Here is a 12223-nt window from a genome sequence, read left to right on the forward strand (position 1 = left end):
CACGCTGGGGCGACCGTTAGATATTTAACTCACGCTGAGGCGACCGTTAGATATTTAACTCACGCTGGGGGCGACCGTTAGATATTTAACTCACGCTGAGGCGACCGTTAGATATTTAACTCACGCTGGGGCGACCGTTAGATATTTAAGATATTTAACTCACGCTGAGGCGACCGTTAGATATTTAACTCACGCTGAGGCGACCGTTAGATATTTAACTCACGCTGAGGCGACCGTTAGATATTTAACTCACGCTGAGGCGACCGTTAGATATTTAACTCACGCTGAGGCGACCGTTAGATATTTAACTCACGCTGAGGCGACCGTTAGATATTTAACTCACGCTGGGGCGACCGTTAGATATTTAACTCACGCTGGGGCGACCGTTAGATATTTAACTCACGCTGGGGGCGACCGGATATTTAACTCACGGCGACCGTTAGATATTTAACTCACGCTGAGGCGACCGTTAGATATTTAACTCACGCTGGGCGACCGTTAGATATTTAACTCACGCTCACGACCGTTAGATATTTAACTCACGCTGAGGCGACCGTTAGATATTTAACTCACGCTGAGGCGACCGTTAGATATTTAACTCACGCTGAGGCGACCGTTAGATATTTAACTCACGCTGAGGCGACCGTTAGATATTTAACTCACGCTGAGGCGACCGTTAGATATTTAACTCACGCTGAGGCGACCGTTAGATATTTAACTCACGCTGAGGCGACCGTTAGATATTTAACTCACGCTGAGGCGACCGTTAGATATTTAACTCACGCTGAGGCGACCGTTAGATATTTAACTCACGCTGAGGCGACCGTTAGATATTTAACTCACGCTGAGGCGACCGTTAGATATATTTAACTCACGCTGAGGCGGCCGTTAGAGATGTTTAACTCACGCTGGGGCGACCGTTTGTCCCAGCGGGGGGAGGGTAACGTAAACCAATTCACGTTGTCAACGCAATTCTAATTGAGTTTCCCACATCTCCTTAAGAGAGACTCCTAAATTGATAACAGTTTGTTTTAGGTGAATTTTTACAGCTAGCTGGCTACTTCACATGCTGATATGGACTTATTTTGTGTAGCTATGTTTTCTAGCCAGCCCAGGGAGATGGAGAACATTGCATTGTGGGGTTTATAGTAGATTTGAACTGCATCAGATTTCCCAAAAATGATTTTTCACGTTTCTACCAACCCTGTTTATAACTACGAAATGAAACATTTGTTCATCAAAAAAATATTGTTTTCACATATTAGTGTTTTAACACAGTTCATCCACCCTACCCTCTCTGTCCTACAGAACTAGTACCCAGCTGCGCCTCACATTAGGACAGTTTATCCAACCTACCCTCTCTGTCCTACAGAACTAGTACCCAGCTGCGCCTCACATTAGGACAGTTCATCCACCCTACCCTCTCTCCGTCCTACAGAACTAGTACCCAGCTGCGCCTCACATTAGGACAGTTCATCCACCCTACCCTCTCTGTCCTACAGAACTAGTACCCAGCTGCGCCTCACATTAGGACAGTTTATCCAACCTACCCTCTCTGTCCTACAGAACTAGTACCCAGCTGCGCCTCACATTAGGACAGTTCATCCACCCTACCCTCTCTCCGTCCTACAGAACTAGTACCCAGCTGCGCCTCACATTAGGACAGTTCATCCACCCTACCCTCTCTGTCCTACAGAACTAGTACCCAGCTGCGCCTCACATTAGGACAGTTCATCCACCCTACCCTCTCTCCGTCCTACAGAACTAGTACCCAGCTGCGCCTCACATTAGGACAGTTCATCCACCCTACCCTCTCTCCGTCCTACAGAACTAGTACCCAGCTGCGCCTCACATTAGGACAGTTCATCCACCCTACCCTCTCTCCGTCCTACAGAACTAGTACCCAGCTGCGCCTCACATTAGGACAGTTCATCCACCCTACCCTCTCTCCGTCCTACAGAACTAGTACCCAGCTGCGCCTCACATTAGGACAGTTCATCCACCCCTACCCTCTCTCCGTCCTACAGAACTAGTACCCAGCTGCGCCTCACATTAGGACAGTTCATCCACCCTACCCTCTCTCCGTCCTACAGAACTAGTACCCAGCTGCGCTCACATTAGGACAGTTCATCCACCCTACCCTCTCTCCGTCCTACAGAACTAGTACCCAGCTGCGCCTCACATTAGGACAGTTCATCCACCCTACCCTCTCTCCGTCCTACAGAACTAGTACCCAGCTGCGCCTCACATTAGGACAGTTCATCCACCCTACCCTCTCTCCGTCCTACAGAACTAGTACCCAGCTGCGCCTCACATTAGGACAGTTCATCCACCCTACCCTCTCTCCGTCCTACAGAACTAGTACCCAGCTGCGCCTCACATTAGGACAGTTCATCTACATTACAGAACTAGTACCCAGCTTCATTAGGACAGTTCACCCTACCCTCTCTCCGTCCTACAGAACTAGTACCCAGCTGCGCCTCACATTAGGACAGTTCATCCACCCTACCCTCTCTCCGTCCTACAGAACTAGTACCCTCTCTCCGTCCCCAGCTGCGCCTCACATTAGGACAGTTCATCCACCCTACCCCCTCTCTTCCTACAGAACTAGTACCCAGCTGCGCCTCACATTAGGACAGTTCATCCACCCTACCCTCTCTCCGTCCTACAGAACTAGTACCCAGCTGCGCCTCACATTAGGACAGTTCATCCACCCTACCCTCTCTCCGTCCTACAGAACTAGTACCCAGCTGCGCCTCACATTAGGACAGTTCATCCACCCTACCCCCTCTCCGTCCTACAGCCCAGCGGCGCCTCACATTAGGACAGTTCATCCACCCTACCCTCTCTCCGTCCTACAGAACTAGTACCCAGCTGCGCCTGTTTTAGGACAGTTCATCCACCCTACCCTCTCTCCGTCCTACAGAACTAGTACCCAGCTGCGCCTCACATTAGGACAGTTCATCCACCCTACCCTCTCTCCGTCCTACAGAACTAGTACCCAGCTGCGCCTCACATTAGGACAGTTCATCCACCCTACCCTCTCTCCGTCCTACAGAACTAGTACCCAGCTGCGTCTCACATTAGGACAGTTTTTCGAACGCGCCAATTAACAGAAGTATTTTGATCACACCGTACACATTGGCTCTAGTTGTAACGGAATAGCCACAGCCATTTTTGGGCTGCTCAGATTTACTGGAGGCGTACAATGTATTTTAGGCATAGTCTATTATTTAGTGAATGGTTGTTTTAACGTTTTCATTCCGGTGCGCAGTGCGGACCCTTGTTTTAACGTTTTCATTCCGGTGCGCAGTGCGGACCCTTGTTTTAACGTTTTCATTCCGGTGCGCAGTGCGGACCCTTGTTTTAACGTTTTCATTCCGGTGCGCAGTGCGGACCCTTGTTTTAACGTTTTCATTCCGGTGCGCAGTGCGGACCCTTGTTTTAACGTTTTCATTCCGGTGCGCAGTGCGGACCCTTGTTTTAACGTTTTCATTCCGGTGCGCAGTGCGGACCCTTGTTTTAACGTTTTCATTCCGGTGCGCAGTGCGGACCCAACCGAGGTCCTCGTACCGCACGGTTCTCTACAAATATGTGTAAAGTTTTACAACCCTTGTCTAGTAATGTTCTGTGTTTTATGTTCTGTGTTCTGTGTTCTGTGTTGAACACCAGGAAGAGTAGCTGCTGCTTTCACAACAGCTAATGGGGATCCTAATAAAATACCTAACACACACACACACACTCACACTCACACTCACACTCACACACACACACACAGCAGAGGAAACAACCCACCCTGCTGAGTTCTCCATCAGCAGGCTGTACTACATCTAACCATAACACCTCTCCCCCTTATTCTCAGATAAAGGAGTTCTCCATCAGCAGGCTACATGACTTCAGTCTGACCTACATGGAGGATGGCTTCGTCCACTGGGGTTACTACCCCGTCTCGAAGGACTCCTCCTCACCCCCAGAAACGATCTTCAGGGAGGGAAAGGTAACTACACCCTGTGTGGGGAGGGGGGGTAACTACACCCTGTGTGGGGAGGGGGGTAACTACACCCTGTGTGGGGAGGGGGTAACTACACCCTGTGTGGGGAGGGGGGTAACTACACCCTGTGTGGGGAGGGGGTGACTACACCCTGTGTGGGGGGTGTAACTACACCCTGTGGGGGGAGGGGGGTAACTACACCCTGTGGGGGGGGGGGGTAACTACACCCTGTGGGGAGGGGGTAACTACACCCTGTGGGGGGGGTAACTACACCCTGTGGGGGGGGGGGTAACTACACCCTGTGGGGGGGGGAGGGGGTAACTACACCCTGTGGGGGGGGAGGGGGTAACTACACCCTGTGGGGGGAGGGGGTAACTACACCCTGGGGGGGGTAACTACACCCTGTGGGGGGAGGGGGTAACTACACCCTGTGGGGGGAGGGGGTAACTACACCCTGTGGGGGGGGGGGTGTAACTACACCCTGTGGGGGGGAGGGGGTAACTACACCCTGTGGGGGGTAACTACACCCTGTGGGGGGAGGGGGGTAACTACACCCTGTGGGGGGCGGGTGGTCAGCCTGGTGCTCACATATAGACCCTGTTAAACATAATATTGTCACTGTGTGTAACAAGTGCTTGTCTTTCTCCAGGCTCCTCTGGTGTTCCAGAGTAACAAGTGCTTGTCTTTCTCCAGGCTCCTCTGGTGTTCCAGAGTAACAAGTGCTTGTCTTTCTCCAGGCTCCTCTGGTGTTCCAGAGTAACAAGTGCTTGTGTTTCTCCAGGCTCCTCTGGTGTTCCAGAGTAACAAGTGCTTGTATTTCTCCAGGCTCCTCTGGTGTTCCAGAGTAACAAGTGCTTGTGTTTCTCCAGGCTCCTCTGGTGTTCCAGAGTAACAAGTGCTTGTCTTTCTCCAGGCTCCTCTGGTGTTCCAGAGTAACAAGTGCTTGTGTTTCTCCAGGCTCCTCTGGTGTTCCAGAGTAACAAGTGCTTGTCTTTCTCCAGGCTCCTCTGGTGTTCCAGAGTAACAAGTGCTTGTCTTTCTCCAGGCTCCTCTGGTGTTCCAGAGTAACAAGTGCTTGTGTTTCTCCAGGCTCCTCTGGTGTTCCAGAGTAACAAGTGCTTGTCTTTCTCCAGGCTCCTCTGGTGTTCCAGAGTAACAAGTGCTTGTCTTTCTCCAGGCTCCTCTGGTGTTCCAGAGTAACAAGTGCTTGTCTTTCTCCAGGCTCCTCTGGTGTTCCAGAGTAACAAGTGCTTGTCTTTCTCCAGGCTCCTCTGGTGTTCCAGAGTAACAAGTGCTTGTCTTTCTCCAGGCTCCTCTGGTGTTCCAGAGTAACAAGTGCTTGTGTTTCTCCAGGCTCCTCTGGTGTTCCAGAGTAACAAGTGCTTGTCTTTCTCCAGGCTCCTCTGGTGTTCCAGAGTAACAAGTGCTTGTCTTTCTCCAGGCTCCTCTGGTGTTCCAGAGTAACAAGTGCTTGTGTTTCTCCAGGCTCCTCTGGTGTTCCAGAGTAACAAGTGCTTGTCTTTCTCCAGGCTCCTCTGGTGTTCCAGAGTAACAAGTGCTTGTCTTTCTCCAGGCTCCTCTGGTGTTCCAGAGTAACAAGTGCTTGTGTTTCTCCAGGCTCCTCTGGTGTTCCAGAGTAACAAGTGCTTGTGTTTCTCCAGGCTCCTCTGGTGTTCCAGAGTAACAAGTGCTTGTCTTTCTCCAGGCTCCTCTGGTGTTCCAGAGTAACAAGTGCTTGTGTTTCTCCAGGCTCCTCTGGTGTTCCAGAGTAACAAGTGCTTGTCTTTCTCCAGGCTCCTCTGGTGTTCCAGAGTAACAAGTGCTTGTGTTTCTCCAGGCTCCTCTGGTGTTCCAGAGCGCTGTATCTCCACCATCGGTGGGTCTTCTGTGGGTGGAGATGCTGCGTTTTTATTCGCTGGAGTTCAACATGACGGAGTGTGTCATCAGCGTGCGCACCAGCCTCGTCTTATCACGGGACGCCAAGGACTGGCCCAAGAAACGCATTGCCGTGGAGGGTACGAACTTTGACCTTTTTACCATTCACCTGTCAAACCATCGAACTCCACTACCAAATATGTTCTAGCATTGGTATCTATTTTCCTTGGTCCTTGGAACCGGATATCCGGAGGGAGGGGGGTTCAGCCTGACCAACCAGCAGCCTAGTGTAGTTACATGTGTCATATTCTCCAGGGAGGCCAGATTGAGGGCGGCAGGGTAGCCTAGTGGTTAGAGCGCTGGACTAGTAACCGGAAGGTTTTAAGTTCAAATCCCCGAGCTGACAAGGTACAAATCTGTCATTGAAAATAAGAATTTGTTCTTAACTGACTTGCCTAGTTAAATAAAGGTTTCAAAAAAATGGAGGTCCTATATTTTCACTCTTAATTAAGGCGTTGGCAGACAGCGTGGGGTGGCCCATTAATTTTCAATGAAGGCCGAACGGCGGGGGGTTGACAAGAGGAACACCTACGTGAGAATGCTGTTCAATTGACTACAGCCCAGCGTTCAACACCATAGTGCCCTTAATGCTCATCAATAAGCTAAGGACCCTGGGACTTAACACCTCCCTCTGCAACTGGATCCTGGACTTCCTAACGGTCCGCCCCCAGGTGGTAAGTGTTGGTAACAACACATCGCCACGCTGATCCTCAACACAGGGGCCCCTTGGGGGTGCGTGCTCAGTCCCCTCCTGTACTCCCTATTCACCCATGACTGCACGGCCAGGCACGACTCCAACACCATCAATAAGTTCGCTCAAAAGGGGCGGCAGGGTAGCCTAGTGGTTAGAGCGTTGGACTAGTAACCGAAAGGTTGCAAGTTCGAATCCCAGAGTTGACAAGGTACAAATCTGTCGTTCTGCCCCTGAACAAGGCAGTTTACCCACTGTTCCTAGGCCGTCATCGAAAATAAGAATTTGTTCTTAACCTCTGGGATATGTGGGACGGTCCCAACTGGCCAACATCCAGTAACAATGCAGAGCGCCAAATTCCTTTAAATTACTATAAAGATTAAACTTTCATGAAATCACACATTCAATTCAACTAAATTAAAGTTACACTTGTTGTGAATCCAGCCAACGTGTCAGATTTCAAAAATGCTTTACGGCGAAAGCAAACAATGCTATCATCTGACGATAGCACCCAAGCAAACAATGCTATCATCTGACGATAGCACCCAAGCAAACAATGCTATCATCTGACGATAGCACCCAAGCAAACAATGCTATCATCTGACGATAGCACCCAAGCAAACAATGCTATCATCTGACGATAGCACCCAAGCAAACAATGCTATTATCTGACGATAGCACCCAAGCAAACAATGCTATCATCTGACGATAGCACCCAAGCAAACAATGCCATCATCTCATAGCACCAAGCAAACAATGCCATCATCTGACGATAGCACCCAAGCAAACAACCCAAGCAAACAAACACAGACCATCATTATTTCAACCTTCGAAACAATGCTATTATCGCGATAGCACCCAACAAACAAAACGCAGAAATAAAGATATAATTCATGCCAAACAATGCTATCATCTTTGACGCAAACAATGCTTCTGACGATAGCACCCAAGCAAACAAACACAGCCATCATATTTGTTGCAGAAATAAAGATATAATTCATGCCTTACCTTTGACGAGCTTCTTAGCCCTTTGTTGGCACTCCAATATGTCCCATAAACATCTCAAATTATCCTTTTGTTAGATTAATTCCGTCTATATATATCCAAAATGTCAATTTATTTGGTGCGTTTGATCCAGAAAACACAGGTTCCAACATGACTACATACATATACTTATAAGCTTTGTCCAAACATTTCAAACTACTTTTGTAGGAAAGGAAACCTGTTGTATTCAGCGCGTGTGACAGATACCATTTGAATAAACAAAACATAGTCAATAGAACAAAAGAAAACAAAAAGTCTAGTCTACAGTGTGTGCAAATGAGGTAAGTTAAGGGAGTTAAGGCAATAAATAGGCCATGGTGGCGAAGTAATTCTACACCTGCATTGCTTGCTGTTTGGGGTTTTAGGCTGGGTTTCTGTACAGCACTTTGAGATATCAGCTGATGTTAGAAGGACTTTATAAATACATTTGATTTGATAAATTACAATATAGCAATTAAACACTGGAATGGTAGATGTGCAGAAGATGAATGTGCAAGTAGAGATACTGGGGTGCAAAGGAGCAAGATAAATAAATACAGTATGGGGATGAGGTAGTTGGATGGGCTATTTACAGATGGGCTGTGTACAGGTGCAGTAATCTGTGAGCTGCTCTGACAGCTGGTGCTTAAAGCTAGTGAGGGAGATATGAGTCTCCAGCTTCAGTGATTTTTGCTGTTCGTTCCAGTCATTTGTAGCAGAGAACTGGAAGGAAAGACGACCAAAGGAGGAATTGGTTTTGGGGGTGACCAGTGAGATATACCTGCTGGAGCGCGTGCTACGAGTGGGTGTTACTATGGTGACCAGTGAGCTAAGGCGGGGCTTTACCTAGCAGAGACTTGTAGATAACCTGTAGCCAGTGGGTTTGGTGACGAATATGAAGCGAGGGCCAACCAACGAGAGCGTACAGGTCGCAGTGTTGGGTAGTATATGGGGCTTTGGTTACAAAACGGATGGCACTGTGATAGACTGCATCCAGTTTGATGACATCACCGAAGTAGAGGATCGGTAGGATGGTCAGTTTTACGAGGGTATGTTTGGCAGCATGAGTGAAGGATGCTTTGTTGCAATATTGGAAGCCAATTCTAGATTTAATTTTGGATTGTAGATGCTTAATGTGAGTCTGGAAGGAGAGTTTACAGTCTAACGAGACACCTAGGTATTTGTAGTTGTCCACATATTCTAAGTCAGAACCGTCCAGTGTAGTGATGCTGGACGGGCGAGCAGGTGCGGGCAGTGATTGGTTGAAAAGCATGCATTTAGTTTTACTAGCATTTAAGAGCAGTTGGAGGCCACGGAAGGAGTGTTGTATGGCATTGAAGCTCGTTTGGAGGTTTGTTAACACAGTGTCCAAAGAGGGGCCAGAAGTATACAGAATGGTGTCGTCTGCATAGAGGTGGATCAGGGAATCACCAGCAGCAAGAGCGGCATCATTGATGTATACAGAGAAGAGAGTCGGCCCGAGAATTGAACCCTGTGGCACCCCCATAGAGACTGCCAGAGGTCCGGACAACAGGCCCTCCGATTTGACACACGGAACTCTATCAGAGAAGTAGTTGGTAAACCAGGCGAGGCAATCATGAGAAACCAAGGCTGCCGAGACTGCCAATAAGAATGTAGTGATTGACAGAGTCGAACGCCTTGGCCAGGTCGATGAATACGGCTGCACAGTAATGTCTCTTATCGATGGCTGTTATGATGTCGTTTAGGACCTTGAGCGTGGCTGAGGTGCACCCATGACCAGCTCTGAAACCAGATTGCATAGCGGAGACGGTACGGTGGGATTCGAAATGGTCGGTAATCTGTTTGTTAACTTGGCTTTCGAAGACCTTAGAAAGACAGGGAATGATAGTTGTAGGTCTGTAGCAGTTTGGGTCTAGAGTGTCACCCGCTTTTGAAGAGGGGGATGACCGCGGCAGCTTTCCAATCTTTGAGAATCTCAGACTATCAGAGAGCGAGGTTGAACAGACCGGTAATAGGGGTTGCAACAATTTCGGCAGACATTTTTAGAAAGAGAGGGTCCAGATTGTCTTGCCCGGCTGATTTGTAGGGGGTCCAGATTTTGCAGCTCTTTCAGATCATCAGCTATCTGGATTTGGGTAAAGGAGAAATGGTGGGGGCATTGGCGGTTTGCTGTGGAGGGTGCCGGGCAGTTGACAGGGATAGGGAGAAGCCTTTATGATATTACAGTCAGATGTTGAGCTAGCTAGCACACTCAAGGGCTCCGGCTGTTAGCCAGGTAGCTAGCTATAACTAGCTGGCTAGAAGCATGAAGTTAGAAGCTCATGTTGTACGGAGTCTGACCTCAGCAGGAGCAGTTGACTGAAATTAAGCTCATACCGAAATAACTTTGCTTTACAGAGAGTAGTGAGACACAGTGTTGAGTCAGGCTGCAATGAAGGAGACAGAGGTTCTACACAGAGAGACAAAGCATTGAAGCAAGCAGGGAGAGGGGTTCTACACAGAGAGATGAAGCATTGAAGCAAGCAGGGAGAGGGGTTCTACACAGAGAGATGAAGCATTGAAGCAAGCAGGGAGAGCGGTTCTACACAGAGAGAGGAAGCATTGAAGCAAGCAGGGAGAGAGGTTCTACACAGAGAGAAAAAGCATTGAAGCAAGCAGGGAGAGAGGTTCTACACAGAGAGAAAAAGCATTGAAGCAAGCAGGGAGAGTTTCTACACAGAGAGACAAAGCATTGAAGCAAGCAGGGAGAGAGGTTCTACACAGAGAGATTAAGCATTGAAGCAAGCAGGGAGAGAGGTTCTACACAGAGAGATGAAGCATTGAAGCAAGCAGGGAGAGGTTCTACACAGAGAGACGAAGCATTGAAGCAAGCAGGGAGAGGTTCTACACCGAGAGAGGGGGCATTGAAGCAAGCAGGGAGAGGTTCTACACAGAGAGACAAAGCATTCAAGCAAGCAGGGAGAGAGGTTCTACACAGAGAGAGGAAGCATTGAAGCAAGCAGGGAGAGGTTCTACACAGAGAGACAAAGCATTGAAGCAAGCAGGGAGAGAGGTTCTACACAGAGAGAGGAAGCATTGAAGCAAGCAGGGAGAGGTTCTACACAGAGAGACAAAGCATTGAAGCAAGCAGGGAGAGAGGTTCTACACAGAGAGAGGAAGCATTGAAGCAACAGAGAGAGGAAGCATTGAGAGGTTCTACACAGAGAGAGGAAGCAGGAGGGAGAGGTTCTACACAGAGAGACAAAGCATTGAAGCAAGCAGGGAGAGGTTCTACACAGAGAGACAAAGCATTGAAGCAAGCAGGGAGAGGTTCTACACCGAGAGACGAAGCATTGAAGCAAGCAGGGAGAGAGGTTCTACACAGAGAGAGGGGGCATTGAAGCAAGCAGGGAGAGGTTCTACACCGAGAGAGGGGGCATTGAAGCAAGCAGGGAGAGAGGTTAGTAGCACACTGGTTCCCAAACTTGGTGTCCGGGACCCATGTTGGGTCCTCTGAGAGAATCTTTAATCTTAATCTTGTTTCTCTTTAAATGGGTAAAGAATACAACATTTTACAGTCAACTAAGGGCCTTTTACACTGTCAGAATTCCCTTTCATGTCATTATGTCCTGTGTTGGGACTGCCTGTGGGACTTAACTTCTTATGGGCAGGTGGGAGGGTAGCGTGGGAGGGTAGCGTGGGAGGGTAGTAGCGTGGGAGGGTAGGCCAACATCCTGTGAAATTGCAGAGCGCGAAATTCAAACTACGGTATTATAAATATTTAACTTCCATTAAATCACAAGTGTAATACACTAAAATAAAATAGTGTCTTCGGTGTTTCGCCTGCCATATCAGTTCTGTTATACTCACAGACATAATTTCAATGTTTTTAGAAACTTTAGAGTGTTTTCTATCCAAATATAACCAATTATATGCATATCCTAGCTTCTGGGCCTGAGTAACATGCAGTTTACTTTGGGCATGCTCTTCATCTGGACGTTAGAATACTGCCCCTTATCCAAGTGAGGTTAACATTTTGTATATATATATAAATAAATAAATGTTTTTCTATTATTATTACCATGTACGCTGAACAACATTTTTAACGTGCAACAATTTCAAAGATTTGACTGCATTACAGTTCATATAAGGAAACCAGTCAACATCAGTACTGACTTACCGTGTGGAACAACACTACAAATTAGTGGATTTGGCTATTTCAGCCTCACCCTTTGCTGACAGGTGTATAAACTCGAACACACCGCCATGCAATCTCCATAGACAAACATTGGCAGTAGAATAGCCTTACTGAAGAGCTCGGTGACTTTCAACAAGGCATCGTCATAGGATGACACCTTCCCAACAAGTCAGTTCGTCAAATTTCGGCCCCGTTCAACTTTTTAAGTGCTGTTATTGTGTTATCCAGTTCTCCTAAGTTCAGTTCTCTAACCTGCTGCTACGTCAGTTCTCTAACCTGCTGCTCCTAACCGTCAGTTCTCCTAACCCTGTTCTCTAACCTGCTAACCTGCTGCGTCACTAACCAGTTCTCCTAACCTGCTGCTACGTCAGTTCTCCTAACCTGCTGCTACGTCAGTTCTCCTAACCTGCTGCTACGTCAGTTC

General features: G+C 48.2%; 1 protein-coding gene across 1 annotated transcript in view; it reads left to right on the forward strand.

Annotated features, from left to right (window-relative positions):
- tut7 (terminal uridylyl transferase 7) overlaps positions 1-12223 on the forward strand; it is a 68847-nt gene that overhangs the window by 22227 nt on the left and 34397 nt on the right. The window contains exons 12-13 of the mRNA XM_065026925.1: positions 3863-3997; positions 5829-6006. Of these exons, the coding sequence (XP_064882997.1) occupies positions 3863-3997; positions 5829-6006 (313 nt within the window). The remainder of the gene's footprint in view (positions 1-3862; positions 3998-5828; positions 6007-12223) is intronic.

This window comes from Oncorhynchus nerka, linkage group LG13 (genome assembly GCF_034236695.1).
Source record: "Oncorhynchus nerka isolate Pitt River linkage group LG13, Oner_Uvic_2.0, whole genome shotgun sequence".
Lineage (NCBI taxonomy): Eukaryota > Metazoa > Chordata > Actinopteri > Salmoniformes > Salmonidae > Oncorhynchus > Oncorhynchus nerka.